Consider the following 22,751-nt stretch of genomic DNA (forward strand, 5'->3'; position numbering starts at 1 on the left):
GCCTCTCCCCTGGGTCACGGCCGGCCGGAGGTAAGGTATCCCTAGTGACCTCAGGCAGATACCATCACTGATGCCCACTACTGACCTCAATCCTATGCGTCTGTCCTGAGTTCTAATGCAGAGATAGAGAGAAACGAATTTGTGATTCAGATAGGCACTGCACTTAGAACCCAGGTTGTCAGGGGAAATCCTCCACAGTGAAGATCCAAGGAAACTACTCTTCCTTTCTTTTCTTAAACGATCGTGTCCTTTATCCATTTTGCACTGGCATTTAGTACTATGGGAAATACCCTGCTCGTGGAGTGAGAAGAAGAGACGCCAGGGAGCTTGCCTGACCTGCCCTCCCGTGTGAAGGTAGAGCAGCAGCCGCCTGCCACACCTCTCGAACAGGACTGGACCTGTGCACCCTGAGCTCAGGCTCCTGGCCTTCAGAAGTGGGAGAGTATTAATTTCTGTCGTTTAAACTACTCAGTCTATGGCATTCTGTTATGACTACCAAAAATAGACCAAAGGATGAAAACATGAATAATAAGAAAGCTTTCAACCATGAAAGGGGAGTGAAATGCAAGCAGGATGCCTTTTTTTTTTTTTTTTTTTTTTTTTTTTTGGTATTGAGTTCAGGGGCATTTTACCACTAAAGTATACTCCTCTTTTTATTTTGTTATTTTATTTTATTTTTTTGCAGTACTAAGGATGGAACCCAGGGGCATTCTACCTCCGAGCGATACCCTCGGCCCTATTTTTTATTCTTTATTTTTGAAACAGGGTCTCACTGAGTTGCAGAGGTCTCACTAAGTAGCTGAGTCTGGCTTCAAACCTGTGCGATCCTCCTGTCTCAGGCTCCCAAACACTGGGATTACAAGTGTGCACCACCACACCCGACTTTTTATTTTGTTACTTTGAAACAGGGTCTTGTTAAATTGCTGAAGCTGGTCTGAAACCCCGACTCCTTCTGTCTCAGCCTTCCAAGTACTGGGATTACAGTGTGCACCACTGCGCCCTGTTACAAGCAGAATGCTTGACATTTTGAGTGGGGGAATCAAGTAGTTGAGCTCATAAACTATCAGAGGGGTGTGGTTTACTCAAATGGGTCATTTGAGATGCAGGGTCAGTGTATTACAATGCCTAGGAAAAAAAGGACTGAGTACACTGTATGCCCTAGCCCAAATAACTGAAGGTCTGGAAACAGGAAAAGATAGCAGCTTAGAACAAGTGAAAGCCTGGCGGCACGGGACTCCTGCTCAGCTGTAGTAGCTTCCAAGTGGAATGCTCTGACACAAGAGAGGAGCCAGTGAGGGACGATTGAAAGGGAGGGGTTTATAATCCACCACATGCATTTGCAATCAGAGGGGAAGACTGCCCTGGCACAGATTGCTTCCTGTTCAGCACTGAGCCTCCTGGTCTGCCAGGAAAGTGCCTTCCTTCTGGGCATGGGGACTGAGATGAACCTTCATGGATCCAAGCTAAAGGCAGCTTCAAAGTAGAGGAAAATTCTAGTCTAGACCAGTCCTGGGGACCAACTAGGACAGCAGAATAGACTTCCGTGTCCGTGAGGAAGAGCGTCACGGGGCCAGGCTGGGGTCTGCCTGGTGATTCCTGGAACGCCAAAGCTGGCTGAGTCATCTATTCTCGGCAAACATACCCGCATCTGTGGCTTCCCAAGTGCCTTTTTTCTCTTAAGGTTGTCTGTCAGTTTATTGAAAAGTAAAATTTTCATCTGGTGAATAGAAGACATGGAATATACACTAATTGGATAAGGCATTCCACGTTAGGGGCTTTAACATTTATAGCTCACTTAATTTTACAATATTTATTTAATGACAGATAATTAGACCCATTTTCAAATGCAGAAACACACATTGGGGTAAGTGAAATTGTTGAGGTGCATGGGGGCAAAGAAACACGGCCCGGCAGCAGGGAGCAGGCTTGATTTAGGAGCAAAACCTGGTGGGAGGCATCGGACCAGGGAGAGCGCCCCCGAGAGTCAGGAGCCCCTCCTTGTGGGCGAGCTAGTGGCCGGGTCACCTCGGGGCAGGGCAGTGGTCAGGGGCTGTTTTTCTTTTTTGTTCCTTTGTTCTAGGTCCTCCTCTGGCGTGACCTCATGGCCAGACCTCATAGCACCCATAGAAGTAACTCATGGGAGGTGGCAAAGTCTAGACTTACGCTTTTCCTGTTCTTTGAGGCAGCACCGAGACCTGACATCACCGGTGGGTGCTGCCATGAAGGCAGAGGGGAGCGGAGGAGGGTGGCCGGGCACTGGTCTCCTCTACGGGCCTACCCCCAGTCTTCTTCTCCTTCCGGAAACTATTCCATCTCTAAAGGCAGGAAGGGTGAACAGCTAGTTTCTTATACCATTTAAAAAGTGGTGCTTAAAAAAAAAAAGCAAATGAGACCAAAAAACTGTCCTCAGTATACGTAATTATCATTTAAATTTTATGTAGTTACCTCCAGGGCACAGCTGAGAGAGGCCCAGAAACAAGACAGAAGCCTGCCTCGCTGTTTTCCACAATACTGAGCTTAGCTGCGTGGGTGGTTGCTATGGGCAACCACTTAAATAAACCCCGGGAAGGTAGGGGGAGGGGAGGTTGTAGAATGCAAGGATTTAATGGATTTACCTGATTTTTGGAAAACGAAACAAAACAAAACACCTAACATTTCTTCCCCAAGGTCACTACTCTCTCCCACTAATACTAGGCATCCCTTCTACCTGAGATGATTGTTTTCTTTCAAGACAGACAAGGAAAGAAAAAACAGGAAGGCGACTCTTATCTTGTGAACAGCTCAGTCTCAAAATATTCAAAAGGAAAACGAGGCTGAAAATGTCAGCTGATGATGGACTATCACCATGATTGTAAGCTGAAAAAGAAAAACCAAGCAACAAATCCAGTTATTTCTACAATAGGCCTTAGATTTTTTTTTTTTTTTATAGTGGTAGACTGTGTCTAGTCACTCTAAGACCTGCGTGTAAGGGACTGAGAAAGGAAGTTTGTGATTGTACTTTCCTATTTGGTGCTGGGAATAGATTTCATTTTATATCATGGTTTTAGGTTCATTTTCACTTTTTACAGATGACCAAGTGCACCGAGATTCAACTCTTGGCTTCCTCCTGTATCCTTGCCCAAGGATGATAATCCTATGAGCACTTTCATATGCTGTGAATATTTTTCTTATAATTAGATCTTTTTGCCTTGTATAAAGAATATTCCCCATTCAGAGAGGAGGAAGACTGAGGTTCATTAGTGGGAATACTATCATCGACTACGTGTACATGTGTGAATATACCAATCTCAGTACTGTGTACTGGAAGGGGGGAAATGGAGAGGGGGCTCCAAGTGCTACGTATGTATGTCATTGTCTACATGATTTACCTTATGATGGGAGACTATAAAGCACCAATAAAAGCACACATAAAAAGAATAAAAAAGGAAATTAAATATTCCTCATTCAAAGAGGGAACTAACTGGAAATTTATAATTACATAAATTACGGTCCATGTCCCCAATGGAAGACTTAGCAGTTGTTAAAAAGACAACTTTTTTTTGTTCATCTATGTGTACTCACAGAGAACGATGCTTATGATATCATTTGGAGTGAAAAGAGAAAATTGTACGGTAGTTTGTGTAAAGAGAGACTAGACACGTGCGTGTGTGATAAGCAGAACATTTCTGAGAGGGTAGGTAAGAAATGGAGACTCCTTACGTCTATGGAGGGGTGAGAGGGATTGGACAGGGAGGAAGATTTTAAACACTAAAATACTCTTTGGTGCTGTTGGGAATTTTGTAGGTATTACTTTTGTTACATAATAGAAATGTACAAAAAAGAGACATTTCTACACACAGCGCTTACTTGATGTGGCATATTGCCATAACACTCAAAACCACAACCATCACCGTGGTAACAGCAGCAGCAGCAACAGAAAGGTTTGATGGTGGTTGACCCTTGAGTTTTGATGTCCTTATTTACCCATGTAACTTAGTGTCCCAGCTCTTTCTAGGACCATGCCTGTCTGTTCCTATCATTTCTTTCTCTTTTATTTGACTTCAAAACTCTCTATCTAGCTGGGCGTGGCGGCGCACGCTTGTAATCCCCGCGCTTGGGAGGCTGAGACAGGAGGATCGCACAGGTTCGAAGCCAGCCTCAGCCACTTAGTGAGGCTCTCAGCAACTTAGTGAGACCCTGTTTCCAAATAAAATATAAAATGAGTCTGGGAGTATAGCCCAGAGGTAGAAAGCCTCTGGGTTCCACCCCCAGTACCACCAAAACAAAACAAAACAAAACAAAACAAAAATTAAAAACCCCCAAACTCTCTATTACAGTGGCCCATGGAATGGGCTTTTGGTTCAAATCCAGGTTGTGCTACTTCTAGCTCTGACCCTGGGCAAGTCAATTAACCTCCTGCACCCCAGTTTTTTTCTTGCATAATAAATAATATAACAACGTTAACAACAACAATGATAATTATAATCCATGCTTACAGGTGTGTGTGGTTGCACACTCCTGTAGTCTCAGTATTCAGTAGGCCGAGACAGGAAGATTGCAGGATTGCAGATTCAAGGCCAGCCCCAGCAACTTAGTGTGGACTTCAGCCAATCTGTGAGATCCTCTTTCTAAATAAAAAATAAAATAGGGCTGGGGTGTGTGGCTCAGAGGTAGAATGGCCCTCTGAGGGCCATTAAATGAAAATAATTCCTATCTTGTGGGTGCATTAGAGTTGTTATATGTACTGTGCCTGGCATATAGCGAATGTTTTCTAGATGCTAGTCATTTTTATTCTTGGAGATTTTCTTTGGTTAAAATCAAATACATTTTAACAGCAAAAAAAAGCCAAAAAAAAAAAAGCCAATAAGAAAGATGCAAGAAGAAAAACCTCGAGAAAATAACAAGACATAAAGCCTAAGTCACCTATAAAGACTCCCCACAGAGAGAGCGGCTGTTGAGATGCTAGAAGACATCATCCGTGCGTTTGCACCCATGTGAACATTAGAGCATATACTTTCCTCTAAAGGAGGAAAAACATTCTCTCCTTTGGAATATCATTGACGCCTTCATTCCATGCATGCTGGCTGCCATTTTATACTTCTCTGCTGGCCCTGCCATTGACGGAGCCCTATCACTAACTGGGTAGAAACCAAATGAATTTTCTGTATATTTAAGGGCCTGGCTTACTAAAGTGCTCACTGGCCATCCAAAGATGTTTTCTGATATTCCTCCCTTTATCAGCTCGATTCTTTATATCCAGACATATCCCCCTTCCCATCTGTTGCCTCTGCGTGATTATTCCAAGTTCTTTCCTTTTTATGAAGTCATCTCTTGCTGTTTGCATCTCACTTTAGTTCCCCCCCCCCTTTTTTAACAATTACAGTACTTTAAGTTAGAGAGACTATAATTTGCAAACATTAAATAATAGAAAATTATTTTCATAGCTCCTAGTGACAATCATCTATGTGTATCTCTCTTTTCTCTTCGGAGAGCATGGCAGGTTGATAATTTTGATTCCTCTGGAAAGATTTCTAGGTTGAAAGTGAAAAGAACTGGGTCCTAAAACTTGCAGACTAGTATAAGGCATTGTTTTTCTCTGGGCCTCTATTTCTTACTTATAATATAGGGAGGTTGTGACCAACTCTAAGACTTTCCTTTACTACTCTTATCTCTGTATAAAAGCTACAAGAGGAAGATTCACAGTGACCCACTGAGTCTCTGAAGGATAAAAGCTCTGACCTGTGGAGTATGTTGATTTCTGTGGTGTAAATATTCTCATCATAGCAAGATGACAAAAGTGAACACGGGGTTGGGAGGAGTTGTCCACCCTCAGCTGTCTTTGGTTGATTGGACCCAGCATTGCCAAGTGGTTCCTTTTGCTGGAGCAGTGTAGTCCCAGGCTTGATGAACCTAGCCAGTGTTATGGTTTGGATCTTAAATGACCCCCAAGGCTCATGTGTCGAAGGCCTGGTCAGCAACCTTTGGTGCTACTGGCGGTGGTGGAGCCTTTAGGAGGTGGGCCTGGCGGGAGGAAGTTAGGCTATTGGGGGCATGTTCTTGAAGGGGCTATTGGCCCTTCTTTGCTATCTTCCCTTCTTTGCTTCCATGTCACTGGCCTTCCACCACAATCCTCTGCCTGGCCAAAGGTCCAAAGCAATGGAACCAGCTGATCATAGATTGAAACTTCTGAAACCACAAGCCAAAATAAGCTTTGACTCTTCATATGCTGTTTATCTCAGGCATTTTGTCACAGCAGTGAAAAGCTGACCGACAGAGCCGGCTATCTTGATCTCTCACTTTTCTCTATCTAAAACTTGGACACAATCTTTCTTTCCTGAGCGGGAAAGGTCAGCAACAGGGGGAAGGGACCTTCACTTGTTTTTCTAATCCCAAGCTCTGAAGACAGGTGCTCTGGGATAGGCCCAGCTTCCTTGGGGCTGAAACCCTCAGCAGGTGCTCACCTTTTCTGAAGTCTGGCATAGGGATGATGCTCGTTGGGTGGCGACAGTTTCACACGCACTTGGTTACTCTGGATCTAGCCGAGAGCCTTCAGCTCTGCTTTTTCTGAGAATAAGTGGTCCAAAGAACTAAAAGAAGGTTCTGAGCTGGAAGTCAAAAACAATGTCCATATGGTACAGACAGTGCTCAGACTGTTCAGGAAAAAATCCCCACTGTTCCATGAGTCAGTGGGAGAAAGAAAGTTGGTGTGGAAGGCATCAAGTCAGAGCTAAAGACTGAGGACTAAGGTTCACAAGCCACAGGAAAATGTGGGTTCATCTGTAAAGTCTTGGTTTAAGCCAACTCTCAATTCCCTCTGAGGTTGCTGAGATGATCATGTAAAGTGTACTGAAGACACATGATAAACTGCTACTCATTGATGGCTACTTGTCTTGAAAAAACAGGCTTGGAAGGAAACTATTACTAGTTTTCAGCATAGGTGATCAAGTGGGTTTCATTTTTGTTACTTAATGTGGGTTCACAAATAAGTAGTGAAAGTGCTGAATGGTTCATGTGGCCACTGAAGAGGACCCTCCCCTAATTCTAAAGGACTAGCTGTTGCTGCTTGTTTATAGCCACCCCCTGCCTCTTCAGAGCTCTAAAGAACAGGGATTCCCCAGATGAACCAATGGCAATATGCTAATGTTCGAAGTGGATGCCAATGCGAAGGACGGCTGTGTAGATATTTTTAACATGCTAATGTGTACCTGCCACACCGTGCTCCCAGCCTCCAGGTGGGCTGGCAAAGCTACGCACGCTTGAGAGGGAACGGGGAGCTTTTCAGAGAACCACAGACTTAGATGCGCAGGGGGCCGGAGAGTCAGAGAGAACAGTTACAGACAAAGGCTGCCCGGCAGATGTCAGAGGACAATTTGGCCCAGCAGTCACGGGTCCTCCTCCATTTGATTATTACACTAGGAATCCTCATCCCTCATATATCCCAAAGCTTTGTGCATAATAGGCAGTCGAGAAGATTACTGAGGATGAGCTGGGTGCAGTGGCACATGCCTGTAAGCCCAGTACTTGGTTCAAAACCAGCTCCAGTGACTTTTTGTCCAGCTCCACAGCAACTTAGCAAGACCTTATTAAAAAAAAAAAGAGCTGGGGGTGTAGCTCGTTTGTAGAATGCCCTTAGTTTCAGTCTGTAGTACCACACACACAAAAAATGATGATGATAATATCTAACATGTATGCAGCACTTACCATGCCGGCCACCGTGATAAGCGCTTTTCACCTCTTGTACATCGTTCACAATTACTCTTGAGGTAGGAAATAAAAATCATTCTTACTAACTGATGAGGAAATTGAGGCGCAGAATAGCAAGGTGCTTTTTCCCAAGTTAATACATGAAGAAGTGATTTTGAACTGAGGTAATCTAACCCCAGAGCCCGAGTTCATGAACAACATGCTAGGATGTCTTTGTCAACTGAATAAGTAGACAGGAGACAGCACTGCAGAGCTTTAGGATGGGGAAGAGCATCAATTAAAGCCTTGAGCTCTGATGACTGTGGTCATCATATCCAGCTCGTCACTCTCTAGGCACATGGTGCCACTGCCCTTCTGTGCCTCTTTGAAATCAGCGGTGGTGGTGTAGCTTGCTTCAGCAAAGAGAAGAGAGTGAAAGCAATATGTCTTACTTCCAGAAAATAGCGTTCAATTTGCCAGGATCACTTTCTGTGATTTGGTGGTCATGGAAGCACTAAACATACCTTTATCCTTCTGAGTATCTGAGTGATTTCAATGAGCAGAGCCTCCTGCCAACTCCTGATATCGCGAGCAAGAGATGGGGCTGCTTGTTACAAGGCATAGCCCAAGTTATTCTAGCTGAGACAGAAACTGGTACCAGAAGTGGGGTGTTAATGTAACAACAAGAGCAATAAAAAACTCCTAAAGTGTGTGACTGTGGTGTTTACCACGTGATCTGGTAACAGGCAGCAAAGTAATTGTTCTTAGAGGTTGGAATGGTGTTGGTCTGTGTGTTACAGATAGTAACAATAGTGTTACACTGTGGAAAATCATTTGGTAGACTGTTTTCTGCTACTTGGAAGGTAGATGATATAAAAATAAACTGTCACTCTAGAGGTAGTTGTAGTTGAAAAACAGCATTAGTAGCATGCACTGGTTGCTAATGGCAACCTATGACAAGGTATTACACAGTATGAAAAAAACTAAAAAAAATTTTTAGATTTTAAATAGTGATGAAAGAGAATAAGGAGAGTCCAGACATTTGTGGACTTGCAGGATTGACTGAAGAAACTAACTGAAAGTAAGTTGTAAAAGGAAAGTGGAAGAAGGGCTTTGGGTGAGGAAGGTATGTTGAAACCATCTGTGGCAAAGTCAAATCAAGGATGTGGCTACACCTCCCCATTGCTTAAACTAGCGAATGGATGCAGGGAGTTGAGAATGAATACACAGTGAAGTAAATCCCTCCGGTTAGACAAACGGATGCAGAGGAAGGCATCCGGTAGGCTTGGTTCTCTTCCTCAGCCTGATGAGCTGAGCGTGTCTAAGGTGAAGGTGTGGGGTAGAAAGGTAAACAGATGCGGGGAATGATCATTTCACCTGGAAGGGATCTGTCAGGTGGGGATTCGTACACGAACCCACTGGAGTCAATAGGTAAGAAGCTGTTTTGAGTGTTGAGAGACTTGTACTGGGAAAAGAACCACAAGCCCAGATCAAAAGAAAACTGGAGGAAGGCCAGATGTGGTGACACATGCCTGTGATCCCAGTACTTGGGAGGCCGAGATGGGGGATTGCAGGTTTGAGGTCAGCCTCAGCAACTTACTGAGACTTTAAGCAACCTAGCAAGACCATGTTTCGAAACAAAACAAAACAAGCAAACAAACAACAAAAAGGGGCCATGGCTATAGCTCAAAGATTGAATGACTCTGGTTCAATTCCCAGTATAACAACACAAATAAATAAGCAAACAAGCAAAAAAGAAAAGAAAACTGAAGGAATAGCGGAAGGAGTCCTGCAACGTGTCCTGGGCTCCTAAGGAACACATGTTCTCATTCCTGGAGGTGTTCTCTGGGTATGGTCAAAGAGAGTAATAGAAAGGGAAGACGTCCAGAGCAGGGGACTAGGAGATGTGGAGAACCGTGGACGGGGAAGCTGTTCCCGGGGAGCAGAATTGCAGCTGAGTCGGGAATTTTCTCTGCACCAAAGTGTAGAATGTACAACATCTTACCCAGTAAGACTGCGGGATTGCTATGGCTCAGTGACCCCATCTCTTGTCTTCTTCCTTCTGAATGCCAGTGTTTTTTGTGATTTTTCCTGTTCTTATTCCACGATTATATATTGGGTGTGTGGGAGGCAGAAAATTTGTCTTTTTGAGTCTGCATGTCCAAAGGCGCACCAGGGCCAAAGCAGGTATTACTGCCTACGATTCTCTGTTGTACAGACGATCATTCATAAACCATGACTGCAGGTTGATACTGTGCCAGGACGGGCAAGAGCGCTGGGTCTTCTCTTGTGATGGCAGAGCATGAATGCTTGCGGGAGAGAATGAGCTAAATACTTAGCGTCCAGGAGGATGCACTTTAGTAGTCATCAGAGCTGTCCACCAAGTGCTGTTTTGTTTGTCTGTGTCTTGGCACATGGTAAGGTTGCCTGCCCTGCACCCTTTCCAATGGAACAGTGCTACGTCTCTGGCTTTTGCTAACAGAATGGGGAAGGAAGGTGACCTTTTTTTTTTGTTTGTTTTTTTGTATGTCATGATTAAATTTTCTTTTCTTTTTTTTCTTTTCTTTTCTTTTTTTTTAAATTGGTGCATTGTAATCATATATCACATTGGAGTACAAGACTTGAGAGGATATACAAGCACGCATCATCCAATTAGCCCCAGCAAAAACTAGGAGGAAACGGGCAACAGGAAGAGGTCGAGCTATAGAAAGGGCCCTATAGTGAAGCAACTAAGGTGACCAATCAGAGGGTATGGAATAGGGGAGGATGGAGCCTCTTTAAAACGCAGGAGGCACATAAACAAATGTATCAAAGGAAGGTGACCTTTTCTGATTACAGTTGAGAGCTTTAAGATCCTGTTCTCTTTCCTGGTCTTGTGACCTTGGATTCATTTTTATTATTGTCATTTACTCTTTTTTTTTTTTTTTGGTGCTGGGAATGGAACCCAAAGGCATTCTACCTCTGAGCTATATCCCCAGCCCTTTTTGTTTTAGAAATGGGGTCTTGCTACATTGCTGAGGCTGGTCTTGAACCTGCAATCTTTCTGTCTCAGCCTATCAAGTACTGGGATTAGAGGCATGTGCTACCAGGTTGGCTTGGAAGTCTTTTTTTGACATGGACCACCTGTATTTGACCATGGCAGTTCCACAGGCAGAATTACCTACTGACCCATGGTAAACACTTTTGCACATATAGCATGTGCGAAAACCACATTTTAGTTTTTAGAAGTTTGTGATTTGGGGGCTGATGTCTGATAAATAGGAACTCAGAATAATTAGGATCTTGGTCTGATTGAATCACAGGACATTTGGAAGACAGCAAGAGAGAAGATCTCAAGGAAGAAGAATGGAAATTTGCCGTGAAACTTTTGAATGCTGATTGAATTCTTTGTGCACAGACAAAATGAGATTCAGAGATGATTTCTTAGTAACCTGGTAGAAAGTCTCTGGAAGGAGTCAATGGAGAGAGGCTTGTAACTGAGGCAAATTTGTCTCTTGTAGTCATTCAAGTGAGAAATAGTAAAGCCTACATCTTGGAGAGAAAGAGGTGAGCCATGATGCTTCATGACTGTATTTAGGAAAATGGCAATTCTATGGACAGGGAAAAGAGTCAAGAAGAAAAGTAATGCATTTATGGAGTTCGAGATTATTTGAATGCCTTGAAACCATGGCCTTCTGTATGCTTAGCTTGAAAATGTAGGATCCAGCTGGGCATGGTGCCACACACCTGAAATCCTAGCACTTAGATGGTTGACACAGGGGGGATCACGGGTTCAAGGCCCACCACAGATGTTCAAATGCAATTAGCTTTCCTTTTCCTGTCCTTTAAAAATCTCTTTAAGTTGGGCCTCTTAGGCCAGGATAAGAGCCTGCTGAGGGGTTAGGCCGGTGCTGGAGCCAGTGAGGCCGGCATCGCAGCCTGCCGTGAGGCATGGCCGGTGCTGGGACCTCCGAGGCCAGTATCGGAGCCGGCTGAGGGGTTAGGCCGGTGCTGGGGCCAGCGAGGCCGGCACCGGAGCCTTCCATGAGGCAAGGCCAGTACTGGGGCCTCCGAGGCCGGGATCGGAGCCTGCCGAGGGGTGAGGCCGATGCTGGGGTCAGCGAGGCCGGCATTGGAGCCTGCCGTGAGGCAAGGCCGGTGCTGAGGCCTCCGAGGCCGGGATTGGAGCCTGCCTTGAGGCAAGGCCGGTACTGGGGCCTCCGAGGCTGGGATTGGAGCCTGCCGAGGGGTGAGGCCGATGCTGGGGCCAGCGAGGCCGGCATTGGAGCCTGCCGTGAGGCTAGGCCAGTGCTGGGGCCTCCAAGGCCGGGACTGGAATCCTGCCAAGGGGTTAGGCCGGTGCAGGGGCCAATGGCCAGCATCGGAGCCTGGCGTGAGGCAAGTTCACTCCTGTGGCCTCCAAGGCCGGGACCAAAGCCAGCTTAGGGGTTAGACCGGTGCAGGGGCCAGCGAGACCAGAACTGGGGCCTCCCATGAGGCAAGGCCGCTGCTTGAGCCAGCGAGGTCTGGATCAGTCCACTGAGTAGCCAGGCCACTACTGGGACCATCAAGAGTGGGATCGGTACTTGCAATGCAGCATGCACAGAGAAATATCGCAGAAAATATAAATCAGACGCTTCTCTTAATCAGCAATAACTAGGAGGAAAAGGGCAACAGGAAGAGGTTGAGCTATAGAAAGGGCCCTATAGTGAAGCAGCTAATGTGACCAATCAGAGGGTATGTAATACTGGAGGATGGAGCCTCTTTAAAACGCAGGAGGTACATAAACAAATGTATCAAAGTAAATCACCAAAGAAGCGTGGGATGGAGGGAGGGAGAGGGAATGGGATGGGGACTGGAGGAGGGCTAATTGGATGATGTGTGCTTGTATATCCTCTCAAGTCTTGTACTCCAATGTGATTGATATATGACTACAATGCACCAATTTAAAAAATAAATTAATAAAAAAATCTCTTTAAGTTGGCTTCACAGGCCTGTAATCCCAGTACTTGGGAGGCTGAGGTGGAAGGATCGCAGGTTCGAGGCCAGCCTCAGCAACTTAGCGAGACTCTGTTTCCAACAGTAAGATAGGGCTGGGGTTGTCACTCAGATGCATACTGTCCTTCAAAACCCAAATTCCTTAAAATAGTTCCCTGCACCAACTGATGTGTGCGTACATTTAAGTATCACTTTGAATGTTACTATGGTATATAATTATAACACACTAATAAAGGTATAAAAAGCAAAATATCGTTTCCTAATGTTTTAGTAAGGTCTTCATTCCATCACGAGTTCTATCTTTTCTGGGCTCCATTCTTAGTGCTCACATGTCGCTGACAGGTAATATTGAACAAAATCTAATCTCTCTAAAATGCAGAGGACTAATCTGTAAAAGGGGAAAAAATCACACATCGAGTTGTGATGATCGGATGAAAATCCGTACCCAGGGCCCTTAGCTTTCAACCAGGCACCCAGAACCTTGTTAAGGTGTAGGTATCGTTCCTACTTTTTAATCTCCCTAACAGGGACCTAGGCTTCCTTTCATCCTGTTTCTTTTAGAGACACACAGTAATTCCCTCTTCTTTGTGATCATTGTAGAGAGTTCAGTCTGCGAAGGCGCCCTCCTGAAGCAGGTTTTCTAAAGAGCAGTCACACAGTAAGGGGCCACAGTATGGTACAGACTAAGCCACACACACAGGATAGCATCGTTTGGAGGCGCGTTCATTTACCAATGAAGGAGAGATTTTTTTTTTAAAGCCGGGCGTGGTTATCAGGGGCTGAATATAACAGGCAATTTCTTATACTATTCCTCCTCCTTTCAACCAGAGTTTGTAAGGTACCCCCGTCACTTGCCTGTGAGAAAGCGAGAGTCCGTGTATGAGAACGACTCTACCTTCTTTAAGCTTGTCTCCATTTCTTATTGTTTTGCAGAGTGGGAGGGGAGTTGGATGAAAAGAGAACAGTAAAGAAAGTGTCACAGTCAGGGAGGACTGAGAAACCGCCCAGTATGTCACTGGGGTTGGAGAGTCCCAATTTCGTAGTATCAGATTGTGTTGTTCTGTTTTCTGCACTGCAGAGCACGGCAGTTTTACTCAGGAAAAGGCAGGAATGTAAAAGCTTTTAGGGAAAACAGGCTCCGAGACTCCTAAGGGAAATAGACATTTCACGTCAGTCAGGCAAAGACGGGACGCGGCTCTCAAGCGTGGTGCGCATCTTTGGGGGAAAAAATAAAAACCCAGCACTGCTCCCTTCTCTACCACTCCTCCTCTTGTTTTGGGGAGGGAAGGAGAAAGAGGAGCAGTCGGTGGGTAGGAGGGATGTGTATAATGTGGGGACAGGCAGAGGACACAGTGTGCCTAGAGAGAGAGGAAAAGAAACTTTGATAAACAGACTCCAGCAAAAGGCAACCGTGCGCGGCTCCGGAGGTAAAGTGAATTCATCTTGAATCTCCAGAATTGAGGTTGAGGGGGAACAGCTCCTCTGCCTCCTCTCAAAGGTGTTCACCAGTGGGTTCTCTTTTTGTCTTTAAGCTGTGGACTTCTAGTTCTTCTGTGCCTTGTTCTTACAACTTACACATTAGTGCCTGTGGGTTCAGCAGAGAGCTTTCATGCAGACCAGATAGAGCCTCCGCGGGCATCAGGGACCAATGAGTTGTGCTCAGTGGAAAGGGCGATGGGATCCATCCATGCTGGGATCGGCTACTGCTGTCTGCCCTGGCTTGGGTGTGGGAGGGTTGTGGTAGAAGCCACCTTTGTGGTGCCATCACGCTAAAAGCTGGAGACTCTCCATTTTATTGGGGGAGATTTATAAATATTAAACCAGTTGCCCAAAGCACAGAACTATTTAGTATTTCATCAACTTATCTAAAACAAAGCAAAACAAATAATAACAGGGTTCAAGGCCCTGAGGAAAAATGAAGAGGATTAACAATCCTAAAAATTAAAACAAAAACATAAACAAAATCAAACTGGGCCTTTAAGGTGTTTAGGACTGAAAACAAACCTTCCCAAAGCCTTCTGCTAGAGACTTCATCAAAATTGCTTGAAGCTCAGAAAAACCTCTCTCAAAAAGCCTAGGGCCCTTCTCACCAATTTCAGAGTTTCAAAGTCTATAATATTAATATTTCTTACAGGGATTTTTTTTTCTTAGTGCCTGGATGAAGGGACGAACAAGTGTGAAGAAATTTTAAAGTGCTATTTGCCTCGGATTGCTGGATATTTGAATTTAACTTTAGAATTTTAAATGGCAGTTCCATGTCACTTCCGAAATCCCCCCACACCCCCAGTCTATTGAATGAAAATCCAGGATGGGATCTGGATATAACTTTGACTAGTCATGGTGGCAGGTAGGGATTTCAGTTCCAGAAGAAATCGCCTATGCTAGCAAATCCAAGGAAAGGATCTGAGTCCATCAGAGCCAAGCTGTGGTGACGTGGTTGGAGGAAACTCTGGCCCCAGCCTCAGCTCTGCTTCCCTGAAAATATACTACAAAATATTTAGAAGGCTCTTCTGAAAATATGAATATTCTGGGCTGATATGCCACTTAAAATCCATTGTTAGCTAACGATGGATGAAGGAAAAGCTAGCTAGGGGAAGGGAGGTGCTAATAGCCATGGAATAAGAAAAGAGAACGAGCCTGGTGTGATGGTGCACACCTATAACTGATACCTGGGAGGCTGAGACAGCAGGATCGCAGGTTCAAGGCCAGCCTCAGCAGCTTGGCAAGACTCTGTTTCAAAATAAAAAATAACAAGGGCTGAAGGTGTAGCCTGGAGGGAGAAGGGCCCTGGGTCTAATCTCCAGTATCCTCTTCCCCCCCAAAAAAGTAAATAAAATAAAAATGAGTGAGACAAATAGTAGCTTTTGGAGAGTAGCTGCTGGATGCCAGATTCCAGAACGTTCACATGGGTGCCAGATTCCAGAATGTTCACATGGATGCCAGATTCCAGAACGTTCACATGGATGCCGGATTCCAGAACGTTCACATGGATGCCGGATTCCAGAACGTTCACATGGATGCCGGATTCCAGAACGTTCAGCTGAAGACCCCATCACCGAGAGCACAGAGCTGACGAAAACCAACCCCACAAGTCAACCCTCAAGATGCCTTTGGAAAATAGAAAAGGGAAAAGAAAAAAGAAAAACAACGTAGGAAGTGTAGGAGTGCTTTCTCTGTAACAATTCTAAGAGAAGACGGGAGCTAAAAACCTCAAACAAAATGTTGTCCCAGTCTCACTTGACTAATTTTAGTCATCTTGGTTCATGGCTCTGATTCATCCCCTAAAGCTGTGACTTGCTGAGGAGGAAGGAGGAAAAAAATTGACTTAAATGTCAAAGAAGTAGGAACATAAATAGAGTTTTCTTTTTTTGGGGAATGAGAATTCTAGGATATGGTTATCTGTTTTTTTTTTTTTCCTCATGAGGGTCTGAATGCTTCGAACTTCAAGAAAAATAACGATCTCCAGTCAAAACATCATCAAGAAATAAAAGAATTGATTATGAGCCACGTCATGTCTGAATCTTTGCTTCTCTTTCTCCTTGTGTATCTTCTTAAAATTTATTAAATGAGAACTCGTTAATAATCAGGCGTGGCTGAGTATGATGGAAGGAGCTGGGCGAGATGGCACCCGCATGTGATTTCAGTACTTGGGAGACCGAGGCAGGAGGAGCACAGGTTCGAGGCCAGCCTCAACAACTTAATGAAGCTGTTTCAAAATAAAAAGTAAGATAGGACTAGGGGTGTATGTGGCTCAGAGGTAGAATGCCCCTGGGTTCAGTCCCCAGTATCAAAAACAAACAAACAAAAAACGAATACCAAACAAAACCAGTGAAGGAGAAATTAGTAGAGATAAGTTAAACTCTGAGAGAGAATTCTGGTAAATTAGATGACTGCATGGAGAAGAAAGATATGTTTAAAATGTGGCCAGATGTTCTCCTGCCCACTAAAGGAAGAGAGAAATAGAGATGGGTTGATAAAGCTCCATTTTAAGAAAAAAGAGAAAGTACTATTCAACTTCAAGGTGTTCCCTAGTAAGTCGGTTTCCATTTTGAATTCACACAGGTCTACGGTGACTGACTGATTACGCTCTTTCAAGTATCTGATTAGCCGTCAGCCTTCTCTGTTGTGGTGGCCTTTTTCTGCTCTTAAAAGTTCTGGAAACTGGTTCACACCTGTAATCTCAGTTCTTGGGAGGCTGAGACAGGAGGATCACAGGTTCGAGGCCAGCCTCAGCTATTTAGTCAGGCCCTCAGCAACTTAGCAAGACTCTGTTTCAAAATAAAAAATAAAATAGGGCTAGCGTGGAGAAGCTTAGAAGAAGAATACCCCTGGGCTCAATCCCTAGCAAAACACACACACACACACACACACACACACACACACACACACACACACGTATGCACACAAACACAATGTACACCCACACTAAATGACCCCAATAACAACAACAACAACAACAACAACAACAACACCCCAAACAAAACAACATCTGGATAAGAAAAAATTATTCTGGACATTAAAGAAAATATAGGATGGCTATAAAATCATGATCCAGGAAGTTAAAGGAAGGTAAGTCGTTAGGGGGAAATGGAGCAGGGGAGACAGAGAACTCAGAGGTCTAAGGGACTTCGTGGGCATCGCATTTCCTTATCTGTGTCTCCTAGAGGACCTCGGCGGACACCATGGCTGTGGCCGCCGTCGTCTGTAGGGGAAAGGTCGCTCAAGGTCTGCAGTAGACGTTGTCACAGGGGCCCTTGGGCACACTCATGCACACCACTTTGAAATGCCCTTTTTATAAAGCCAGCTCTTTTCAGACTGGGTAGATCTTATTTTCCGAGTCTCTAGATGAGTCCAAGTGCAATGAAGACTTCTGTAAAGACTCGGGGCTTTACAGAAAAGAAGTTGAAAACAGTCTGCGCAGATTATTTATTTATTTATTTATTTATTTATTTATTTATTTATTGCTTGCTTGCTTGCTTGCTTGCTTGCTTGCAGTACTGGGGATGGAACCCAGGAGCATTCTACCTCTGAGCTACACCCCCAGCCCTATTTTTTATTCTTTATTTTTTTTGAAACAGGGTCACACTGAGTTGCAAAGGGCCTAAGTAGCTGAGGCTGTCTGCAAACCATGATCCTTCTGTCTCAGCCTCCCGAATGCTGGGATGACAAGCGTGCCCACCACGCCCGGTTTATGTATTTATTTATTTATTTATGATACTGGGGATTGAAACAAAGGACATTCATTCCTTGAGCTTCACTTCCAGCCCAATTGTATTTTTATTTTGAAACAGGGTCTTGGTACATTAAGGAGGTTGATCTTAAACCTGGGATTCTCCTCCCAGGTTTCTAATCCCTAATACTGGGATTGCAGATTACAGGGAGAGGCTAGCAAGGCTGGCTGGCTCTCACATACTTAGTCAAGTTAAGATGAGGTCACGAGCGGGCCCTGATCCGAGGTCTGGTGTTTGAGAAGACGGCCATGTGAAGAGATGGGACAACAGGCAGAGACCAAAGGGTCGCAGCTGCCACCTGCGGAAGGCCAAGTGTCGCCGGCCACGACCAGAATCCAGAAAGAGACAAGCGAGGCTGGCCCTCTACAGGCTTCAGGGGGAGCGCAGCCCTGCTGACCCCTAAAGTTCAGACTTCTGGCTTCTTGAATTGTGAAACGATAAATTTCTATTGTTTCAAACCACCCAGTTGGTGATAATTTTAAAAAAACAACAGTCCTACTGATGTATGCCTATAATCTCAGGACTTGGGAGGCTGGGACAGCACCCTCCACAGCTTAGTGAGACCCAGTTTCAAAATAAGAAATAGGGCTGGGGGTACAGCTCAGAGGTACAATGCCCCTAGGGTCAATTCCTAGTACCACAAAAATAAGTAAGTAAGTAAGTAAGTAAATAAATAAAAATAGTTCTAGAAAACTAATACATAAACCACAGAAGAAGGACAACTAGAATTGGAAAGATGGCAGAGCATCTTTCTGAGTGTTGTTTTGTTAATATGCGGATGTTAATTTTTTATTAATATTAAGAGAGGGGTTCCATATGGTCTCTAGAAGGAAAACTCATGAAGGGATTCTCCATGTCCAGTTCTTTTAAAATGTATTTTGTATTAAAATAATTTTCCATCACAGAATGTTTTTCTACTGTTTTTCAATGTGCTTGAATAATAATCTGGTTTATTTTCTTTAATCTGACTGCTTTGGTCTTTTCTGTTTTATTTGTTTTGGCTTTTAATGTTTCACTTCGTAGCATAATATAAATGCACGAATAACATCAAAACATGGAATCAAAACACTTTAAAAATACTAATTATCACTAGGCAAGGTGGTGTACACTTGCAATTCCAGTATTTGGGAGCTTGAGGTAGGAGGACTAACACTTCAAGGCTACCTATGGTGCAGTAACTTAGTGAGGACCTGTTTCAAAAGGGCTGGGGAGTAGCTCAGTGGTAGAGTGACCCCGGCTTCAATCGCCAGTAACACACACACATACTCCTAGTTATCTGTAATATGTTTTATATTTTTCAGGTCCAAATGGAATTCTATCTCTAATTCTATATTCCCAGGCTCTGATTTACTGCCTGTAAATATTATTAACATTTAAATCAGGTCTTGCTGAAAATGATGAATTTCGGCAGCTTCCCCTGTAATGCTTTTCTCTGTTTAGAAATAGCACCAACAGAGGTGAGGACTAATTATAATTATATTTTTCTAAACAACCATTTTTTTAGGCCTTACGTATTGTAGTACAGTTAGAGTGTGCAAATCGAAACGGGTGTCAGGAACGGTCACAAATCACCCAGTTTTCAAGAACGACCACGTTCTACAAGCATCTCTAAGATTAGCATCTCTATATATTACTCATTCATCTGAGAAATTCGAGTCTTTTAAGGAGGAGTTAGTTCTCCTGGATATTTAGTGCCTGAACAAATGACTAAAAATCAGGAATCATTGACCTTCCTACTGAACAGAATGATCAATCAGGTCAATGCAATGGCTTCTTTCCCGAAGCCATTCGGGGCTGTTTCAGTCCCTTCCTTTGGGTGTCAGGGGCTCAGCTGCTGACCACTTCCGAGTACACCCAGAGCTGCTTGTCTTTGAAGCCTTGAGATGCACGAGTCAGACTCAGCGTCAGTGTCAATATACCATTCGATGTATCACACTATTTCATCTGACGGATATTTTTCGCCCCACAGACTCTTGGAGTCAAACAATCTGATCCTCCATGATAAAACCAGAAGCTACCAGAAATACCACGTGAGGAGCACTTACTTGAGCGTGGTGAGCTCCGTGAGGGAGGGCTGGGTAGCCTTGAGATAGCTCTCTCTTCGCGCGGCGACTTTGGGAGAAGGCTTGGGACTGGTGTCCGAGTCTCCGCTGTCTTCATCTCCCATGGCTTTGATGTAGCTGCCACTCCGCATCCTCCGGCATGGAATTTCATCACCCTTCCCTCGAGGGGTGTACCCTGACCACTCATCTTGAGGAACCTACAGAGGAAAAACATCGAGGTCACTTTTCATAAAATCCGACTTTTTTCTTTTCCATTTTTTTTTTGTGAGACCTGTATATACATAAGAGAGATAATTATTAAAAACCTTTAGACATTAACCTTTCTGTACTAGTGTTTTATTATGATAGGCTTAAGCACATATCTAGTGTTTTATTATGATAGGCTTAAGCACATATTGTGAATGCATGTAGATTCATATCACAATCTTAAAAAGTAATGTCGGCCATTAGGAAAAAATGAAAATGTTTGGCTCTGGTTCCTTTCCACATTTCGGTTTTCTTGCACTGACAAAAGCCAAGTCAAAGCCACTGAAAAGGACAGGAGTTTTGTTTGAGTTTCCAATGCCTTGTTTTTAGGTTTCACTTAAGACCAGGTACTTTCTGAGCTACCACTGACTCCCCTGAATATTCCTCCAGCTTTACTATCTCATGTCCAGCTTCTCTTCTTCCCGGTTGGCATTGTTACGAGCTGTATCCCCTTCCCATCACCAATTTCTACTCAACTTCTCTTAATTTGGATCCAGCCTCCACACATCTGTTTAAAGCACTCTTTGAAGGTTTCTAATGCAATCCTCAGGAAAGCTACTACAATGTTAGTTTTTATGTGTGTTGGCTTCTACACGCACACACACACCCTCTTGGGAGCATGTGATGTTGGCAGAATGGGCACTCTACTTAAATGGCATAGTTATTAGTTAAGTAAATCACCCCTTTTCCTTGTGTTTTGCTAGATTCTGCTCTATGCCCTACTTGTGGGAACCACCCAAGAGAACACTGTCAGCATGGTCTTCTTTTTTCTTTCTGTAATCATTTCGAGTTGAGCAAGACATCACACTATGCTTTAGAAGGCTTCTTAATGACATTTTAAAATTCCTCTTAGAATTTCCACTTGAACATGAACTCTACCCAGTTCCTATGCAATCACATTTTTTCTCTATTTGGTGAAAGAAATGTATAACAACCATCTATTTTGATCCATTAAAAAGTCACAAAAAATTGCAGTGCACAGAACACTGCACAAGCCTTCGTATATAAAATAGAATAAAGAAAAGAAGGAAGTTGATTCCTGCCCTCAGCATGCATATAACAGGGAAGACAAAATATAAGTAATTTGGGAAGGGTTCCAAAGCTTCATATTAGCAAGTTGAAGATATGTTGCCATAAATAAACTAGGCACTAAAAGACACTAGAAAAAGGAGTTATCAGAAACGGCAACGGCAACGGGGAAGGAGTACCCAGGAAGGGCTTCTTGGAATTGGCCAGGTTTACAATAAGAAGAGAAGATAGTATTTGATATTTTGATGCTAATGCTCTACTGGTTACCATTAAGACAACACAGTAGTTCATTATTAACATTTAACTGTGCTCAGCAATTTGCTTACAGGAATGTATTTCATTGCTATCATACCTGGTGCATTTTTCCCCTGTATTTCTCGGACGAAAATCAGGAGTTCTCCCAGAAAGCCTAGGTAACTTGTCAAAGGACACACAGCTAGTTAATGGAAATGCTGGGATTCAATGTCTTTTGGTTTGCCTTCCAAATCAGAACCTGACACATTTTATGATTAACAAGATATAAATTTGAAGTTTAACACACTGATGTTCCACAACGATACTTGTACACACTAGGCATACATTTCTAAGTAATATCCATTCTATGAAATGAAAGTAGATGCTCCACTAAAAAAAATCACAATTATTTTCTCCTTCTGTTCTTTTTTTATTTTACTAAACTCAGGGGTGAGCTATCCCCTGAGCCCTTTTTATTTTTTATGTTGAAACAAGGTCTCACTAAGTTGCTGATACTGGTCTCAAACCCGTGATCCTCCTGTCTCAGCCTCCCAAGTCCTGGGATGACAGGCATGAGCCACCACATCTGGCTTATTTTCTCATTAAATTATAAATTTATCTGTATAATCTAAAAGTATATATCTAGAAGCAGTAGATTGAAAAGGCGCTGCAACTTGTGGGTTTGACACCTTGGAGGTCATTCTGGGGGGTGTTTAGCAGAGTATGAGCTTCACTATGTGGAATGCTTATTTAATATAACAATTCTTATCTTCTTCTTCCCATGGGCAGGCACTGTTTGAAATGCTTTATAAATGTAGGTCTGTTTAGTCCATGCAGCTAAGGAATAGTAACAACATTATTCTCTGTGAGTGTGTGTGTGTGTGTGTGTGTGTGTGTGTGTGTGTGTGTGTGGTACCAGGGGTTGAACACAGGGGTGTTCTATCTCTGAGCCACACCCTTAGCCCTTTTAATTTATTTTTTGTTTTTAAACAGGGTCTAGCTAGGTTGCTGAGAGTCTTGGTAAGTTGCCGAGGCTGGTCTTGAACCTGCAATCCTCCTGGCTCAGCCTCCCAAGTCCTGGGATTACAGGCATGTGCCACCACGCCTGGTTTGTTGATTGCTATTTGATGGAGCCTCGTTTTGGGCTGTGTTGTTTGGTATTTGAAGAACAGAACAGTTGTAGTCCTTGACACCTCTGTGATCTATCACATTTGATATAGTTGCCAATTATTACAACCTATGCTAGCAGCAATGTACAATTTTTATTTTTTAGCTCAAAAGCATCAGAATTGCCACAGCAACAAGGATT

General features: G+C 43.7%; 1 protein-coding gene across 19 annotated transcripts in view; it reads right to left on the reverse strand.

Moving 5' to 3' along the window:
• Window positions 1-22,751, reverse strand: part of DLGAP1 (DLG associated protein 1) — a gene marked incomplete at both ends in the record, with an annotated part of 318,043 nt that overhangs the window by 220,765 nt on the left and 74,527 nt on the right. For all 19 annotated transcript variants that reach the window (XM_080714555.1, XM_080714556.1, XM_080714544.1 and 16 more), the window contains one exon: window positions 19,916-20,130. In XM_080714555.1, coding sequence (XP_080570681.1) covers window positions 19,916-20,130 — 215 coding nt within the window. The remainder of the gene's footprint in view (window positions 1-19,915; window positions 20,131-22,751) is intronic.

Source organism: Muscardinus avellanarius, assembly GCF_963383645.1.
Source record: "Muscardinus avellanarius genome assembly, chromosome: 17".
Lineage (NCBI taxonomy): Eukaryota > Metazoa > Chordata > Mammalia > Rodentia > Gliridae > Muscardinus > Muscardinus avellanarius.